The 19960-nt window shown below is 51.3% G+C and overlaps 1 protein-coding gene across 3 annotated transcripts in view; it reads right to left on the reverse strand.

Annotated features, from left to right (window-relative positions):
* The window catches only part of MAGIX (MAGI family member, X-linked), a 47794-nt gene that overhangs the window by 1256 nt on the left and 26578 nt on the right, over positions 1–19960 (reverse strand). For 2 of the 3 annotated variants that reach the window (XM_060253100.1, XM_060253101.1), the window contains 4 exons: positions 15376–15525; positions 13905–13996; positions 9624–9767; positions 6615–6753 (listed from right to left, as the gene is read on the reverse strand). In XM_060253100.1, coding sequence (XP_060109083.1) covers positions 6615–6753; positions 9624–9767; positions 13905–13996; positions 15376–15525 — 525 coding nt within the window. Of the gene's footprint in view, positions 1–5877; positions 5993–6614; positions 6754–9623; positions 9768–13904; positions 13997–15375; positions 15526–19960 lie in introns of all 3 variants that reach the window. The other variant, XM_060253102.1, reaches the window with a different exon arrangement.

Raw genomic sequence — 19960 nt, forward strand, 5'->3', positions numbered from 1 at the left:
CAAAAGCAACCCAATGCAAGAAAGGAGAGCCCAGGGCAAGCGAAGCCTGCTTCGGCTGGCTAGAGATCCAGCCAGCCCAAGCAGGCCTTGCTCACCTGGGGCTCTTCTGGGCCACCCCCACCCCCCGCAGTCAAAAGGCGAGCAAGCCACCCACCACCCAAAATCACATAAGAAGTGGAGAAAGGGTGGCATGGGCTCCCCAAGAGGTTAGTGAGTGTTGCTGGGGGTGTGGCAAAGCCCCTGGTGGCTGGCTGGCTGGCTGGCTGCCTGCTCTCCTAATCCAGGGATTGTTGTGCAGCTGCACCTACTATTCAGTGGACAAGGTAGGTGGGGAGGAAGAGGGGGAACCCTCAGAAAGATTCAGGAGCTGTGCTCCTCTGAGCTCCTGCTGAATCTGAGGCCTGGGTGGGGCCAAGATGGAATCACATGGGTCAGGGGATGGAGCTTGGCAGAAGCTGCTAGCTTCTCGTAGCTTGGTGCTGGTAGAATGTGGGTTTGGAGCTGGGAAGAATGCTGCAGAAAAAGTTGATGCGTTTTCCCCACCCTCCCCTGCCTCGAGCAGCCTGCCGTTTGTTCTGAAAGTCCTCTCGGGCAGTCGGAAGAGCCTCTGAAACAAAATGCACCACAAGAGGCAGATGCCGCAGCGGCAAGGCGGGACGGATCAGATAAGAGGGTTTCCGTTTCCATCTTCTGAGTGCGGCTTGCATCAACGAGCATCAGAAAGCAATTCTCCTCCCCGGCTGCTGCAGCGCCCTGTAGCCTTGTGCATTTCCTTTGCAAGGTTCCCCTGGTGCCCCCAAGATGACTTTCAGTGAAAGCGTCAGGCTGCTGGGGGGGGGGGGGGGAAGGCAAGGAAACATCCGTTCTGCCAGCAGTTTCTGATAACTTTTCGGCTGCATCCAACCCACGCCTTTATTATCAGGACCTCAGCCAGGATTTTAAAAGTCAGGGGCTTCTTAAAAAGTGTGTGGGGAGGGGGATCCTTTCCCATCCACTGCAGGGCTTGCCACTTCTCAGACGTTTTTTGGGGAGGGGGCAAAAGGCGACGGAAGTGGCTAAGTTGGAGTCAAGAAGGGACTGCACCTCGCGTGCAAGCAGGGGGGCTCCCTCTCTCCCATCTTTGGAGCCAGCAGCTCCATCCACCCCCCTCTCCTCAGCCCATCCCACGCGGCCTGCCCTGCCTCCCCCTCCTCTCCACCTGCTGCTTTTGCTGCTGCAGTGCATTGTGCCCTGCTCCGCTCTTCCTGCTTCGTGACAAAAACAATGGCTGCACCCTGGAGGGCCCCCTGGGAGTTAGCAGGCCCGGCCTGGAACCAGCTCCCCCCCCCTCCAGTGGCTACAGGCCGGCTTATTATTATGGCCAATAAAACATGTGCTAGTTTGCACCCCTACCTCTGGAGGTTATATATGCCAGGGAATCTCCTCCCCACACACACTCAGAATTTCCCAATGATTCCCTGCCTGTGATTCTGTAGGGGAATGTGCAGCATTCTGGGCTTCAGTTCCATATAGAGCTGCCAAGTCCCCGGTCCAGGCGGGGAATCTTCCGCCTGGGAGGTTCTCAATCCGCCGGCCCACTGTGGGCTGGCAGAGGGGAACCTCCCTCTGCGTCGCTGGAGCAATGACGTTACCCAAAAGTGATGTCATCAAAATGGCGGTGCCCGTGCAGGGCTGCTTTAGGTGTTTCCAGGAAAACTCTATGGTTTTCCCGGACGCTCTAGCCATTTGGGAGGGAAAACTCTATGGTACAATAGGTACCATAGAGTTTTAACCTCCCAAATAGCTAGAGCGTCCAGGAAAACCATCGTTTCCCCGGAAATGCCTAGAGCGGCCCTGCACAGGCGCCACCACTTTGATGACGTCACTTCCAGGTGATGTCATTTTGTCGCGCGCCCGTGCGTTGCACACGCAAATGTCCCCCGCTGGGGGATGAAGAGGACTTGGCAACCCTAGTTCCATATCCAGGGGGTTTTTGGGAGCAGGAGTGCACTGGAATGCAGTTCCTGCTGACTTGGCGTCAGGGGTGTAGCCTAACATGCAAATAAGTTCCTGCTGGGCCTCTTCTACAAAAAAAGCCCTGTGTGAAACAATGGTGCTGTCAGGGGGTGTGGCCTAATATGCAAATGAGTCCCCGCTGGGCTTTTTCTACAAAAAAAACCATCAGTACCCCTTTGATCCCCAGAGTGGATCATGTTCCTAGAAACTACTGCAAGGCATTTCTACCATGGAAGGGATCCAATGCCTCGCCTTAATTTAGACCCATTATTATAGCTGAATTCAGGGCTTTCTTGGAGCAGGAACGCACAGGGACACACTTCCGTTTGACTTGTTGTCAGGGGTGTGGTTTAATATGCAAATGAGTTCCTGTTGGGCGTTTTCTACAAAAAAGCCCTGCATAAAACAATGGTGACGTCAGGGGTGTGGCCTAATATGCAAATGAGTTCCTGCTGGGCTTTTTCTAAAAAAAAAAAAAGCCCTGGCTGAATTCTTAGAAGGCAGAGAGAATTCTTAGAAGGCCTGCAAGGGAGTATGTGGGGTGGGGCCTGGTGGTGGTGGAATCTAGTATTGCAATCCATGACATTTCTGCACATGTGGGGAAGTGAAGCCCTGAATAAAGCAGTGAGGCATGGGGAATGAGGGAGGCAGCTGAAGGTAGTGACAGGAGGAATGGAGGGCCACATGCACAAAAGGGAGGGTTGATCATCACCATTCTGCATGCAGAAACGCTGGACTCTGTGGGAGATACATATGATGTAACTATGCATACACAACTTTTTTTATTCTGCTTCAGGGCACTGGAATTTCCACACCCAGATCACTTGAGACCAGGAATGTGGGACTGAGATATTTCCAGCGAATCACAAAAACTAGCTGGGATTTGCTGATATAGATATATGTATTTTTTTGTCATGAAGTCCCTGCCAATTTATGGCAGCCCCAGACGGTTTTCAAGGCAAGAGACGTTCAGAGGTGGCTTGCCATTGCCTGCCTCTGCACCGGAACCCTGGGCTTCCTTGGTGGCCTCCCCTCCAAGGACTGAGCAGCTCTGAGACTGCTCAGCTTCCAAGATCTGGTGAGAATGAATGGGCTATCCAGGTCAGAGCAGTCTTCCAGTGGGGGTCTAAAATTGGCTAACAGCCCAGTGGGGTTGCAGGAAAAAGGAAAGGTCCCCTGTGCAAGCACCAGTCGTTTCTGACTCTGGGGTGACGTTGCTTTCACAACGTTTTCATGGCAGACTTTTTACGGGGTGATTTGCCATTGCCTTCCCCAGTCATCTACGCTTCCCACCCCCCAGCAAGCTGGGTACTCATTTAACAACTTCGGAAGGATGGAAGGCTGGGGGATGCAGAGGGAGGGGCAAATTGGTGGAAGCTGACCCGACCTCCTGTACAAGGACCAGGGCTTTTTTTGTAGCAGGAACTCCTTTGCATATTAGGCCACACCCTCCTGATGTAGCCAATCCTCCTAGAGCTTACAGGGTTCTTCTTACAGGGCCTACTGTAAACTCTTGGAGGATTGGCTACATCAGGGAAGAAGAGGATATTGGATTTATCTCCCGCCCTCCACTCTGAATCTCAGAGTCCCAGAGCGGCTCACAATCTCCTTTACCTTCCTCCCCCACAACAGACACCCTGGGAGGTGGGTGGAGCTGGAGAGAGTTCTCACAGCAGCTGCCCTTTCAATAACAACCTCTGCCAGAGCTATGGCTGACCCAAGGCCATTCCAGCAGCTGCAAGTGGAGGAGTGGGGAATCAAACCCTGTGAGGTAGGTGGGGCTGAGAGAGCTCTGACAGAAGCTGCCCTTCAAGGACAACTCCTGTGATAGCTGTGGCTGACCCAAGGCCATTCCAGCAGCTGCAAGTGGAGGAGTGGGGAATCAAACCCTGTGAGGTAGGTGGGGCTGAGAGAGCTCTGACAGAAGCTGCCCTTCAAGGACAACTCCTGTGATAGCTATGGCTGACCCAAGGCCATTCCAGCAGATGCAAGTGGAGGAGTGGGGAATCAAACCCGGTTCTCCCATATAAGAGTCCGCACACTTGACCACTACACCAAACTGGCTCTCTAGGGAGTGTGGCCCAATACACAAAGGAGTTTCTGCTACAAAAAAAGCCCAGCCGAGGACTGTCATGTTTAAAAACAACAAAAAGGGCACAATCTGTTGCACTGAAAAAAAAAATTAAAGGAAGTACAAAACTGCCATGGAGATAAGGGATGGGGTGGGTTATGACGTCACAAGCACCCGCCAATTGGTGCCAGCCAGTGAAATGCTTGGATGTAGTGGGGAAGGGGCTTCCTTACTTCTCCCACCGCTGTCAGGCTGTTCTGCCTGCCTTCCCCCTGAGATCCTCAAGACGTTGCAGTCAAAACCTAGTTCTGTTGCTTTCCTGCACCTCTGCGGAATTGTGGCATTCACACGGCCTTGACCACATGTTGTGTATGTGGACTCATGCAATATGTTTACCAGTGTTCCTTCCTGGCTCATTGGAGCTGCATGGACTGAGCTTGGGGGACATAGGAACAACGGGCAGTAGGATCCAAATCCCTGCTGCCCTGGTCCAATTGCAGGCCCCCTGCTGGTTCAAATGACCCAATGGTGTTCTAGTGCGGGAACCTTGGACTGTATATAGTTGGCCCCGTGGGACCAGTTCTTCAGTCTTAAGAGTTCAGCCGTTACTATGCTGTCCTGAATAAAGAGAGCTACGATCACGGCAACCTCGTCTCCTTGCGTCGAACCCACAATATTATACTACTGGAGAAGGTTCACTGAGACGATGGCGAGAAGATATGGAAGAGCGACTGAGGGAGAGTATTAAACTGGGGGAAGGGAGTGAGGGTGTGTGATCATTGAGGAGCGAGGGTGTGGCTCCGGCACTCCCCTAGAGCAGGGGTTCCCAACCCCCAGGCCATAGACCGGTACCGGTCCGTGGCCTGTTAGCAACCGGGCTGTGAGTTGTATAATTATTTCATTATATATTACAATGTAGTAATAATAAGACATAGGATTTATATCCTGCCCTCCATTCCAAATTTCAGAGTCTCAGAGTGGCTCACAATCTCCTTTATCTTCCTCTCCCATAACAGACACCCTGTGAGGTGGGTGGGGCTGAGAGGACTCTCACAGCAGCTGCCCTTTCAAGGACAACCTCTGCCAGAGCTATGGCTGACCCAAGGCTATTCCAGCAGCTGCAAGTGGAGGAGTGGGGAATCAAACCCGGTTCTCCCAGATAAGAGTCTGCGCACTTAACCACGACTCCAAACTGGCTCTCCAAGAAGAAGAAATTGGATTTCAGAGCAGCTCACAATCTCCTTTTACCTTCCCCCCCCCACGCCCAACAAACACCCTGTGAGGTGGGTGGGGCTGAGAGAGCTCTCCCAGAAGCTGCCTTTTCAAGGACAGGGTCGCAGAGCTGCCTACAATCTCCTTTATCTTCCTCCCCCACAACAGACACCCTGTGAGGTGGGTTGGGCTGAGAGGACTCTCACAGCAGCTGCCCTTTCAAGGACAACCTCTGCCAGAGCTATGGCTGACCCAAGGCCATTCTAACAGCTGCAAGTGGAGGAGTGGGAAATCAAACCCGGTTTTCCTATATAAGAGTCAGCACACTTAACTACCGCACCAAACCAATAGAAATAAAGTGAACAATTGTATCGTCCCAAAACCATCAACCCCACCACCCACCCCGGTCTGTGGAAAAATTGTCTTCCACAAAACCAGTTCCTGGTGCCAAAAGGTTGGGGACCGCCGCCCTAGAGAACAAGAGCTCCCCCTACCCCCTGCAGAGGGTTTTGAACAATGGCTCCATGGAACGCTACAGGATACTTAGGGCCTGGGTGATTCCACTGGTCCGTTTGGAGGGGGGGGGACTGGGCACCCACCATTTATTCTCGACCCGTCCCACGAGGCAGAAGCAGGGCTCCCCCCGGGGGGAGTTGGTCACGCAGAGAGCCAGACTGGCCAGCGGCTGCCCTGTGGGGCGGAGACAGATGGAGACTTTGGGGGGAGGGGGAGGCGATTGGGAAGTTACAAGGCCAGCACAAATCAGGTGAGGGGAAGGATGAAGCCGTCACAGATCAGACAGGAGAAGGCAAGGTTGGCACAGATTAGGCAGGGAGGGGGCGGTCAGACAGAACCATGGGTGGGTTGGGGTAGCATATGGGGGAGGGGAGGTCAGACGGACGAAGGACGACAGGGGCAGGAAAGAAAAGAGAAGAGGAGAGAGGGGTGAATATTCGAGCCCCAGAACCTGCCTCTCTGCAGAGACCCTCCAAAGGGAGGAGAGGGGGAAAGGTGTCTTTTGGCAAGAATTTTGTTGAAGAGATTTATCACGATGGGTCAGGCTTCATCTCTTGAGACAGAGAGATGAAGCAGGGGCCGCCTCCTCTCCCTTAGCAGATGGGAGAAAAGTTGCTTGTAGTTTTGAGCGGGGGGATGAGAAGAGAAGGTGTGTAGTGCCGAATCGTTTCCTCCCAGAGCCACAAAGGATTCACTCTAGGGGCTGTCCCACCTTTGCAGGAAATTAATTTTTCATGGCTGGCATGAGCAGCACAGAACGTCGGAGACTTACTAGCTCTGCTGTGCAGAAGAGAGGAAAAGAGATCGGACGCAGACATACCATAATTGGGAATGAAGCCGTTGCCCTGCTTCAGCACCAGGCGCATCCGGCTGCCCCCACTGCGGATATGCTCCACCGCTTGTGCGTGCGTCATGCCGGCAGTGGGCTCCCCGTTGATCTCGATCAGCTGGTCGCTCACCTAGGATCGTCAGAGAGTTTCAGAGGGAGGGCCAAGCGGCACAGGGTACTGAGTGAGGGCCTGAGTTCGGATCTTCTGATGTAAATTCATAGGCCGTTTTCGCACTCACGTTTTACTGGCGCCACGACCCTCCTGACGCCGGCGAATCTGCATGGATTTCGCACCAGAAGCGCCAGCGCTCCCAGAAGCACCGGCTACTTCCGTCGCTAAGCCAGCGCAAACGGAAATCGCAAAGATGCAGGAAAACGTTTGCGCTGGCTTAGCGACGGAAAGCGCCGGCGCTTCTGGGAGCGCCGGCGCTTCTGTTGCGAAATCCATGCAGATTCGCCGGCGTCAGGAGGGTCGTGGCGCCAGTAAAACGTGAGTGCGAAAACACCCATAGAATCATAGAGTTGGAAGGGACCCCCAGGGTCATCTAGTCCACCCCCCTGCACAATGCAGGAAACTCACAAACACCTCCCCCCTAAATTCACAGGATCTTCATTGCTGTCAGATGGCCATCCAGCCTCTGTTTAAAAACCTCCAAGGAAGGAGAGCCCACCACCTACCGAGGAAGCCTGTTCCATTGAGGAACCGCTCCAAATTGTGCATGTGTGTTTAGGGAGGAGGGTGCATCAGATCTACACTGATGGGGAAGGAAGATAGAACTTCTCTCTCCCATTTCTCTGATCAGAAATGTCTCTTCCATAACTACTTTTAGTCCTGGTAGGGGGGGAAAGATAGTTTTAAGCCCGTCTTTTTCCTTACCAGGGCTAAAACAACAACAACAACTACTACTACTATTACGACTACTACTACCGGGTTTATCAAGGTCAGTATGGTGACAGTCCACAACAGACACCCTGTGAGGTGGGTGGGGCTGAGAGAGCTCTTCCAGAAGCTGCCCTTTCAAGGACAACTCTTCCAAGTGTTATGGTTCACCCAAAGCCATTCCAGCAGCTGTAAGTGGAGGAGTGGGGAATCAACTCTGCCGATATCTTCCATGATCTCAGGTAATCTCTTGACTCCTACACAGTCCTTTTAATGGAAGATGCTGGGGGTTCAACCTGGGACCTTCTGCATGCAAAGTGGATGCTCCACCACTGAGCCACGGCCCCTTTCCAAATGAAGCCACCTTTTACTTTGTTTTTTTTTTTTCAGGGGGGGGGTGTTGCTTTTTCTTTTATGTATTTCTGTGTGCATGTGCGAGTGTGCATGCACCTGGAAGTCATGGCAACTGGCGCCTACTGGGGGCCTGGAAGATATTCAAAGCGGTGGCTGAATAAAGCCTGCCCCTGCGCTCCTGACTGTTGATATTCCAAGGAGGAAGACCGCAGATTTATACCCTGCCCTTCTCTCTGTATCAGAGTCTCAGAGCGGCTCACAATCTCCTATATCTTCTCCCCCCACCACAGCAGCTGCCCTTTCAAGGACAACCTCTGCCAGAGCTATGGCTGACCCAAGGCTATTCCAGAAGCTGCAAGTGGAGGAGTGGGGAATCAAAACCCGTTCTCCTAGATAAGGGTCCACACACTGAACCACTTCACTGAACTGGTCCTTGCCAGAGTCAACCCTGCTTAGCTTCTAAGATCTGATGAGATTGGGCTTGCCTGGGCTATCCAGGGCTGGGCAAAGCTGGCTGTTAAGTCAGTTCCCTGGTTTATCCAGGTCAGTCTTGTCCACTTACACTGGCAGCAGCTCTCCAGGGTCTCATGCAAAGGTCTTCCACAGGGGTGGCCAAACTGCAGCTTAGGAGCAACATGTGGCTCTTTCACACATATTGTATGGTTCTTGAAGCCCCCACCCCCACATTGGCTGGTTTGGAGAAGGCATTTCTCTCCTTAAGTCACTTCTCCAAGTCAAAACAGCCAACAGCATGGAGAATGCATCTGAAGTTAGTTGCTTTATATCCACCTCTCCCACATCTATTTGCCTTCCTTCCTTCCTTCCTTGCAGCTCTCAAAATCTAACATTCATGTCTTGCGGCTCTCAAACACCTGATGTTCATGCCTTGTGGCTCTCAAACATCTGACGTTCATGCCTTATGGCTCTCAAACATCTGATGTTCATGTCTTGTGGCTCTCAAACATCTGACGTTCATGCCTTGTGGCTCTCAAACATCTGACGTTCATGTCTTGGGGTTCTCAAACATCTGACGTTCATGTCTTGCGGCTCTCAAACATCTGACGTTCATGTCTTGTGGCTCTCAAATGTATGACATTTATTCTATGTGGCTCCTACATTAAGCAAGTTTGGCCACCTCTGGTCTTCCATATATCCTCCTGGACCTAGGGTTGCCAAGCCCCGTCTGGGCAAGGATATCCCCGCCCAGGAGGTTCCCAGCCTGCTGGCCCACATTGGGCCAGTGGAAGGAACCTCCCCCAACGTCGCTAGTGCGATAACATCACCTGGAAGTGACATAATCGCAAAGTCTCACAGCGGCCACTCTAGCATTTCCAGGAAAACTCTATGGTTTTTCCAGACACTCTAGCCATTTGGGAGGGAAAACTCTTGTGCAAGAGGAACCATAGAGTTTCCCTCTCCCAAATGGCTAGAGTGTCTGGGGAAACCATAGCGTTTCCCTAGAAACGCCTAGAGCAGCTGCACGCAACATCACTGGTGCGATGATGTCACTTCCAGGTGATGTCATTGCATTGCGTGCGCGCTTCTCGTGCACGTGAAAGTCCCCAGCTGCAGAACGCAGGGGACTTGGCAACCCTACCTGGACCTGCCAAAGATTGAACCAGGAAGCTTCTGCTTGCACCTGCATCATTCGGCCACAGTCCCTCCATCAATGAAGCAGAGCTCAGAGAAAAAGAAGGCTTCTGATATTTGGTTTCAGCAATACAATGCAAGGAACTGTCCCATCAGCTCCTGAGAATACTGTGTACCTGAATCTTGCCACATTGCTGGGCTGGGCCACCTTCCATGAGGGCCAAGACATAGATGTCCATGTTATATTCACTGCCACCTCGCAGGCTAAAGCCAAAGCCTTTGGGTCCTCGTACCAGCTCCACGGAGTACTGGCCTGTCTCCTGCAAAGAAAGTCAAGGGGGTTTGAATAATTCAGGGTGCGAAAACTGTCTTGCTGGATCCAACTAAGGTCCATCTGGTATTATGTCCCTGTCTGTCACGAGCCTAGGCCTAGTGAGGCCTACAGGCTCCAGGGAAGCCTGTGTTAGAGTAGCTACAGGGGCCTACATTTCCCAGGATCCCTTCTGTCCCTCTGATTGGGTGGATAGCAGTTTTGGAGGGGAAATTTGCCCAGAGGGGGTGGGACCTGGGAAGACAGAATAAATAGGCCTGGCTAGAGAAGGAAGGGCTCTCTGAAGACCGGGATGGAGAGAGGGTGCGGCAGGAGGAATCCCACACCCAAGGGGTGGGGAGTTTGTCAGCATTAGAGGATAACATTGAGTTAATCGTGTCTGGGCTGTTATTTCTTTGCATCACCTTTACTGTTTCTACCTTTCACTGTTGCACTAATAACAAAAAATCCTTCTGAGCACTTACAATAAATCTGTTATTGTTATATCGCCTAGGATTACCAAGTCCCCCGCAGCCTCCAGCGGGAGACTGGTTTCATACGCATATGGCGCAATGACATCACTCACGAGCTACATCATCGCGCTGGCGACATTGTGCGCCGGCTGCTCTAAAAGCTTCTGGGAAAACTCTTTGGTTTTCCCAAATGCTCTTGGGAGGGGAAACTCTATGGTACAATAGGCACCATGGAATTTTCCCTTCCAAATTACTAGAGTGTCATGGAAAACCACAGAGTTTTCCAGGAAGCTCCTAGAGCAGCCAGTGGGTTGGGAACCTCCAGGACGGGGGAATCCCTGCCTGGCCCGGGAACTTAGCAGCCCTAATACCACCTGGGTCCTCACGTCTCTTTGGTCACAGATAGGTGTTTTGTTAGGAAGATAGACGAGAGGTTGGGTAGGTGCTCTGGGCCCCCCCCAGACAGACCCTTACCAGAGTGTTGACAGCCAGTAGAAGGCCCTTCCTGGTCCCCTGCTGTTTGACACCATCTATGGGCAGCCAGAGGGCTCTGGAGGCCACAATAGCCAGGCACAATGGTGGCATCCATCCACTCGTTAGCTCCCAGCATCTTGTTCTCAGCGGTACAGCCAGCAGTTTGGAGAATGCATTTATAATTAAAGTTGCTTTCTTTTCACCTCCCTCCCTATCTTCCTTCCTTCCTTCCTCATCCGACATTCATGTCTTCCGGCTCTCAAACATCTGACGTTTATTCTATGTGGCTCTTACATTAAGCAAGTTTGGCCACCCCTGGTCTAAAGCCATTTCAGGCCTGCATGTACATCATGTGATAACAGCTAAGAATGCAACTGATGCCAATGAAATACCTGGTTTCAGGTGTGTAGCTGGGTTGGCCTGCAGCAGAAAAGCAAGACTTGAGTCCAGTAGCACTTTAAGACCAACAAAATTTCCAAAGGTATAAACCTCCAGTCAAAGCTCTGTAAACCAGATATGACAAACAGAACTTGGACCGTCAAAGGCCTAATACAGTGGAAAGCACTGCGTCTTAGATAAAGCCTCTTTACCTGAATCCAAACCTAACATTTGTAACTGGAATGAAGATGCTTCTTTCCCTGTGCATTTCGTCGCTGGTTGCTTGACGACCCTGGACGTTCAAAACCAGCCCAATTTTTAAAAGCCTCAACCGGGCTTCGAAAATATGTTTGCTGTCTCCAGGAAAAGGGAAGTCTACAGTCATGGGCCAGCTGCTGAAAACATTTCCTGGTGTACAGTTGTGACCCAGACTTGATTACTATTATCTCACAACCGAAGGATGCAAGGAATGTGCTCACACGCTCTTGGGTGGAGCAAAATCTTCCCCCCAACTTCCTTGACAGCTTCCTTCTGGATCTGTCCTTTCCTGATGCCCTTTTTTAAATGCTCTACGAGGCCTATGCATTGAAGCTGAGTGCCTTTCCCCGCTTCTTTTGGCACCAAACCTCACAGGCCCATTGGACAGATGAGATGCTTGCCCTGTCCCTTTGCCAGGGCAGGTGAGGGTCAAACAACACAATATGCTGGATGCATGTCAGTGCACAGGTGCATGACTAGGGTTGCCAGGTCCAACTCAAGGAATATCTGGGGACTTTGGGGGTGGAGCCAGGAGAAATGTTGTGACAAGCACGATTGAACTTCAAAGGGAGTTCTGGCCATCGCATTGAAAGGGACAGTGCAGCTTTTAAATGCTTTCCCTCCATTTGGAATAATGAAGGATGTTGTTGTTGTTCAGTTGTACAGTTGAGTCTGACTCTTTGCAACTCCATGGACCAAGTCATGCCAGGTCCTCCTGTCTTCCACCATCCTCCAAAGTCCACTCAAATTCATGTTAGTTACATCAGTTACCAGGGCTCCTTTCTGAGCAGGAACGCACAGGAACACAGTTCTGGCTAGCTTGGTATCAGGGGGTGTGGTCTAATATGCAAATGAGTTCCTGCTGGGTTTTTTCTTTTAAAAAAGTCTTTTAAAAAGTGATGTCAGCAGGTGTGGCCTAATATGCAACCGAGTTCCTGCTGGGCGTTTTCGACCAAAAAAGCCCTGTCAGTAATGCTGTCCAGCCATCTCATCTTTTGCCGTCCCCTTCTTCTTTTGCCTTCTGTCTTTCCCAGCATCAGGGTCTTCTCCAGTGTGTGCTCCCTTCTCATTGGGTGGCCAAAATATTTGAGCCTTCAAGAATCATAGAGTTGGAAGAGACCTCCAGGGTCATCTAGTCCAACCTCTTGCACAATGCAGGAAACTCACAAACACCTCCCCCTAAATTCACAGGATCTTCATCGCTGTCAGATGGCCATCTAACCTCTGTTTCAAAACCTCCAAGGAAGGAGAGCCCACCAGCTCCCGAGGAAGCCTGTTCCACTGAGGAACCGTTCTAACAGTCAGGAAGTTCTTCCTAATGTTGAGCCGGAAACTCTTCTGATTTAATTTCAACCCCTAGGTTCTGATCCTACATTCTGGGGCCACAGAAAACAATTCCACACCCTCCTCTATATGACAGCCCTTCAGGTACTTGAAGATGGTGATCATATCACCTCTCAGCCGCCTCCTCTCCAGGCTAAACATGCCCACCTCCTTCAACCTTTCCTCATAGGACTTGGTCTCCAGACCCCTCACCATTTTCGATAGAGGTTTACAAGATTATGCATGGGATAGAGAAGGTAGAGAAAAGAAGTACTTTTCTCCCCTTCTCACAATATGAGAACTCGTGGACATTCAATGAAGTTGCTGAGCAGTTGGGTTAGAACGGATAAAAGGAAGCCCTTCTTCACCCAAAGGGTGATTAACACATGGAATTCACTGCCACAGGAGGTGGTGGTGGCTATAAGCATAGACAGCTTCAAGAGGGGGATTGGATAAGCATATGGAGCAGAGGTCCATCAGTGGCTATTAGCCACAGATGCTTGGGGGGCACAGTGGGAGGGCTTCTAGTGTCCTAGCCCCACTGATGGACCTCCTGATGGCATCTGGGTTTTTTTGGCCACTGTGTGACACAGAGTGTTGGACTGGATGGGCCATTGGCCTGATCCAACATGGCTTCTGTTATGTTCCTATGTATGGGGCAGTGTTGCTCTGTATTCTTGGTGCTTGGCGGGGGGGCACAGTGGGAGGGCTTCTGGTGTCCTGGCCCCACTGATGGACCTCCTGAGGGCACTTGGGGGGGGGTTTTGGCCGCTGTGTGACACAGAGTGTTGGACTGGATGGGCCATTGGACTGATCCAACATGGCTTCTTTTATGTTCTTAAACGCTAGGGTTCCTACGACCCACTCCAGTCAGCATGCTGGCTATGGCATTCTGTACCGAATGTAGTTTCTGGACAGTCTTTAAGAGCAGCCCTGCAGTAATCTACTCCAGATGTTCCCAGGGCATGCACTGCAGCAGCAAGATTCCACCAAGTGGTTGCCCATCCTCCCTTCGACCTTGCTGCGGTCCCCAGGGCTTTTCTAGTAGCAGGAACTCCTTTGCTTATTAGGCCACACACCCCTGATGTAGCCAATCCTCCAAGAGCTCACAGTAGGCCCTGTAAGAAGAGTCCTGTAAGCTGCAGGAGGATTGGCTACGTCAGGGAGGTGTGGCCTAATATGCAAAGGAGTTCCTGCTACAGAAAAAGCCACGGTGGTCCCCAAACCACTCATTCCTTCACCTTTGGTTCCTGGGTATGACACGGGCGGTAGGTAGGGCTCCGAGGACTTTCACCCACGTCTATATCGGCGGTGTTCAAATCGCTGGAAACTCCTGGAATTGAATTAAGGGAGAAATCGGCATGAGGAAGACAGCTTTCCTTCCTTTTTTTTAATTTAATTTTTTATTAACTATCTTCTGACATACAGAAATACAAATCATTCTCCCATGTACTATCACAATATATATAAAAAAATATAATAAAACAATAGAACAACCAAAATACCAAACGTAACAGTTCCATCTTTTAAAAATAGCATTTTTAATATAAAGGATTAATTGGAATTATATCATTCTCCACTGTAGATGTTTACCAAAAGAAACCAAATGTTTACGCATTTGGATTCATACCGGTCAGGGTTACATTCTGTTGTATTAAATGTTCTTTTATATAAAATAAACTGGTCCTACATACGGTTAAGCTTTCTTCCTGTTGCATTAGACCAGGGGTGGTCAAGCTGCAACTTGGGAGCCACATGTGACTCTTTTGCACATATCGGGGAGCCATTTTGGTGTAGTGGTTAAGTGTGCGGACTCTTATCTGGGAGAACCGGGTTTGATTCCCCACTCCTCCACTTGCACCTGCTGGAATGGCCTTGGGTCAGCCATAGCTCTGGCAGAGGTTGTCCTTGAAAGGGCAGCTGCTGTGAGAGCCCTCTCCAGCCCCACCCGCCACAGGGTGTCTGTTGTGGGGGAGGAAGGGAAAGGAGATTGTGAGCCGCTCTGAGACTCTTCGGAGTGGAGGGCGGGATATAAATCCAATATCTTCTTCTTCTTGTGCAGGTCTTGAAATCCCCACTGCTCTGTTGGCCATTTTTGGGAAGGCATTTGTCTCTTTAAATCACTTATCCGAGCCAAGCCAGCCAGCGGCTTGGAGAATGCCTGCCTGCCTTCCTTCCTGACTGTCCTTAGATATAATGTCTTGCAGTTCTCAGGCATCTGATGTTTAGTCTGTGTGGCTCTTATGTTAAGCAGGTTTGGCCACCCCTGCTTTAGCCTCTCCCCCCACTGCCTGCTCTCTTCCCTTATGCCCCAGGACTGCCCATCTTTACCATGTGCCAGTGGTTCGTCCCATCTGCCAGTTTGGTGTAGTGGTTAAGTGTGTGGACTCTTATCTGGGAGAACCAGGTTTGATTCCCCTCTCCTCCACTAGCACCTGCTGGAATGGCCTTGGGTCAGCCATAGCTGTCACAGAGCTATCCTTGAAAGGGCAGCTGCTGGGAGAGCTCTCACAGCTCCACCCACCTCACAGGGTGTCTGTTGTGGCGGGAGGAGATAAAGGAGATTGTGAGCCACTCTGAGACTCTGATTCAGAGAGAAGGGCGGGGTATAAATCTGCGGTCTTCTTCTTCCTCATGCCCATTCTCTTGGCTCGTTTGCCCCCCCACCCTCCCTGCCTCTTCCCCGCCCTCTCGCACCCCATATTGGCTTACCAGCATCCTTGCGACTCCGGACTCTCATGCGTACCCGGCTGCCTGCTTGGCGGAAGATGCCCCCGACGTCCCCATGGGACAACCGCGTGAGAAGTCCCCCGTCCTCTTGATGCGAGGGGCCCTCCTCCTGATGGGGCAACAAGGAGCTGGCTGGGAGGGGAGAGAAAGAGCAGGTGGGTCAGCAGATGGGGAGAGGGAGGGAAGGGGATGTTCCGTCTACTCCCGACTCAAGTTCTCGGGCCAAGCAGAAAAGTAGATCTACAACTTGATTTTGACTTTACTCCATTTTGGTGTTCCTTGTCAAAGAAAGATATTGGATTTATATCCTGCCCTATACTTTGAATCTCAGAGTCCCAGAGCGGTCACAATCCCCTTTATCTCCCCCTGCCCCAAAAGACACCCTTTGTGGAAGGTGGGGCTGAGAGAGCTCTCCCAGAAGAGGCAACACTGAATGGTAGGGCTGCCAACCTCCCGGGTGAAGCAGGGGTTCTCCAGCTTTGAAGGTCCCTAACCCGCCAGCCTGCAGTGGGCCAGCGGGGGGATCCCCTCCTGATGTCCCTGGCGAGATGACGTCACTCGCAAGTGACATCATCGTGCCGGCGACATTGTGTGCCTGCCACTCTAGGAGCTTCTGAGAAAACTCTATGGTTTTCCTGGACGCTCTAGCAATTTGGTACAATAAAGTTTTCCTCCCAAATTGCTAGAGCATCCAGGAAAACCATCGAGGTTTCCCAGAAACTCCTAGAGCAGCCAGTGTGTGGCATCGCTGGTGTGATGACATCACTTACAAGTGATGTCATTGCATCGCACATGCATAGTTCCCTGCCGGAGGACACAGGGGACTTGGCAACCCTACTGAATAGGACTATGACATCTGGTGATTTGAATGTTATGCCTCTGTTGATACATCCCAAGAAGAAGACGACTGCAGATTTATACCCCACCCTCCTCTCTGAATCAGAGACTCAGAGCAGCTTACAATCTCCTATATCTTCCTCCCCCACAACAGACACCCTGTGAGGTGGGTGGGGCTGAGAGGGCTCTCACAGCAGCTGCCCTTTCAAGGACAGCTCCTACAAGAGCTATGGCTGACACAAGGCCATTCCAGCAGGTGCAAGTGGAGGAGTGGGGATTCAAACCTGCTTCTCCCATATAAGAGTCCTTGCACTTAACCACTACACCAAACTGGCATTAGCCTTTCAAAAAGGATGTGGACAGAATGAAGCAAGTGCAGAGGAGAGCGAGGAGGATGATCAGGGACCTGGAGACCCAGAAGCCCTGTGAGGAAAGGCTGAGGGACTTGGGGATGCTCAGTCTGGAGAAGAGGAGATTGAAGACGAGATCTCAACAGTTTTAATTCTTCTGGCACCGCAAGATACAGCTTCAAGCCAAAGCGCTGCCCCTTTAAATCCCGTGAGATTTCCTGTGAGGAGGAGCAGTGCTCTGGCAGGGGGAGGAAGGAGGGCTTAGCTGAGCGTTGGGAAGCTGGGCCCCTTACCAACCCCCCAGAACCCAGGCTCGTGTGTCGAACAGTAAGGCTGCTTTTTGTGGGCTTGCAAGCCGACTAATGACCACACAGTGCACCATCTGATTGCGGCCTTTAAGCCCGGGCCTGCCTAGGGGTTTGTGTTGCTCTGGGCCTGCTAACCTCCTGGGAACAGGATACCGAATTCCAGCTCTCGATAGCCGGTTTGGTGCAAAGTCCAAATGGCTCCACTTCTTTCTATACAAACATGGGGCACAATCCAGCGGGAAATGTGTCCCTCGGCAAGCTCCACTGGAGGGGAGGGGGAAACACATCTGTAGTCATGTGCGCTTCTTGAAGCGTTTTCCCCAGCTTCATTCAAAAGTATTTAAAGCAGGCGTGTCGAACTCATTTGTTATGAGCTGGATCTGACATAAATGAGACCTTGTTGGGCTGGGCCATGTCAGGTTGGGCCAAGCCATGTATGTGCCTGTTTAAGATTAGGTAGCAGAGATATAAACTTTATAAATGACACAGACAAAAACAATTAATTTTTTTAAAAAAACTTAAAACATTAGCACTCATTGTTCTTAAAGCTGCTTTCTTTGTATCTCTCCCATGGGATCCAGGGAACTGGGCAAAGGAAGCTCTGGCTCTTTCCTTCCTTCCCCAGGGGGGTGGGGAGCCTCAGCCAATAGAAGGGAGAGAGGCTTGGCTCAGTAGCTCTGCTGTGCGATTGAGAGAGCCTGGAAAAACTAGCTCTGCCTCCCCCCCTTCCTCCCCAAGGGAGGAGTCTCAGCCAATGGAGGAAATAAAGGTTTTGCTCTGTAGCTCCTGTGCCATTGAGCAAGCCTTGCAAAGCAAGCTGAGATGCAGAAGGAAGCAAGAGAGAGGGAGAAGGAAGCAGACGACAGCCAGTTGCTCGGGGGCCTGATTCGGCCACCAAAAGGATGTTTGACATCCCTGATTTAAAGCACGATCAGTTTCCCCACTTTGTTCAGTTAAAACACGCTATCAAAATCCACAGAAAAGGACCTTGCAACCCCCCCCTCCCCAGCTATGGCAAAGGAAGCCTCTCCTGCAGCGGTCACTCCACAATGTCACCCTGCAAGGAGACTCAGATGCACCCCCACCAGCAGGGCTGGCCCTAGGCAGGCCTGTTGCCTGCTGCCCCCCCCCCCCCGCTACCCCCTTTCAAGGCACCATCCCACGGCGCCATGCCCCACCACTTGCACACTGAGGGAGAGATGGAGGCAGGGGAGGCAGCAGGAGAGCGGGGAAGCCAGCGCAGGAGTGGGGAAAGCTGCAAGTCACATGGGGGGTGCCCAGTTTGGCGCCTCTGAGGCCTGACCCTGAGGGCTGGCCCTGCTCACAAGAATAATTTGTCATTTGCACCTTCTGCTCTTCAGCATCCCTGACAAGACCAGGGGGGAAGACCTGTGACGTTGTGTCTGTTCCAGTTCTTGTGCAAAAAAATTAAAAATATAACTGTGCGCACCAATGCTACTGCGTGTTTGTCATGTGCTACAGTTCCTCGTCACAAATGACATCCAGCCCTCGTTACAAATGAGTTTGACACCCTTGACTTCGGCTATATGCCTGGACTAGCTTTTGGGAAACTGGGTCCACATGAAATCCCTTTACATATGGCAAGCGTAGTCATCTTTGTGCTGGTTACCTGCTTAACTGTGTGTGTGGGGAGGAAGGGCCGAATCCAGAAGCCTCTCCTCCCTTCACCCTAACAGGTGATCAGTGCCATCAGATCTGACGATCTGGCAAGCATGATGTGTGTGTGCGCACATATCCACACATGTGTGTGCTCTAGGGTTGCCAATCCCGCGGTGGGGGCAGGGGATCGCCCGGGTTGGAAACCCTCCCCCCGCTTCAGGGTCATCAGAAAGCAGGGGGAGGGGAGGGAAATGTCTGTTGGGAACTCTATTATTCCCTATGGAGACTTATTCCCACAGGAAATAATGGAGAATTGATTTGTCGGTATCTGGGGCTCTGGGGGGGGCTGTTTTTTGAGGTAGAGGCACCAAATTTGAAGCATAGCATCCAGTGCCTCTCCACAAAATATCCCTCAAGTTTCAAAAAGATTGGACCAGGGGGTCCAATTCTATGAGCCCTCAAAGAAAGTGCCTCTATCCTTCATTATTTCTAATGGAGGGAAGGCATTGAGAAGGTGTGCGGTCCCTTTAAATGTGATGGCCAGAACTCCCTCTGGAGTTCATTTATGCTTGTCACACTCTTGCTCCTGGCTCCACCCCCAAAGTACCCAGATATTTCTTGAATTGGACTTGGCAACCCTAGCGTGCACCTATTCAGCTTACTGCTGCACATGAGAATCTGTGGGCTGGGCCTGTTGCGCATGAAGAGGTACTGTAACTTCTGCGACAGGTGCAACTGCGAGACACAGTACTTCCATATGTATGCTAAACACAATGCATTTGTCTTGAGTAAATTGCTCAGGAGGAGCTACAGTGTTTACCTGGAAACCTAATCTGGAAGAATACATCAGCTATGCTGAAACTCTTGACCCAGCCCTGTGCATCTATGAAAACCCCAGAGCTTCTCTTGAGCAACGCTAACCAGAACTGCACCCTAAAGGGAAACGTGCCAAACACAAAATGCTCCTCCTCCTTCTTGTATAATATAGGAGCCCTGGAAGTTTTGCAGATTTCTCCAAGTCAGTATTTACCTGCCATATCTGAGCACAGGAATTCAGCTGGGCCATAGAAGGGGAATGCGCCCCCCTCCTCCAAATCAGCACTGACAAATCTCACAAAGCAGATGCGCTTGCACTTGCAATTCACACACCCAGTCAACTTTCCACTCCTGTTCATGGCAGTCAGGGGCTTTTTTGCAGTTTCCCAACAGCAATGAGATTCTCTAGAGCTAACGACAGGATCTTAGGGGCTACTGTCTCACCTTCACGGCTTTAGCACAGATGACAACAGTGGCTAACAATGCCTCTTTCATAGAATCAGAGAGTTAGAAAGGACCTCCGGGGTCATCTAGTCCAACCCACTGCACAATGCAGGAAACTCATCAATACCTCCCCCTAAATCCACAGGATCTTCATTGCCGTCAGATGGCCATCTAGCCTCTGTTTAAAAACCT

This window comes from Heteronotia binoei, chromosome 13, assembly GCF_032191835.1.
Source record: "Heteronotia binoei isolate CCM8104 ecotype False Entrance Well chromosome 13, APGP_CSIRO_Hbin_v1, whole genome shotgun sequence".
In the NCBI taxonomy this organism is placed as follows: Eukaryota; Metazoa; Chordata; class Lepidosauria; order Squamata; family Gekkonidae; genus Heteronotia; species Heteronotia binoei.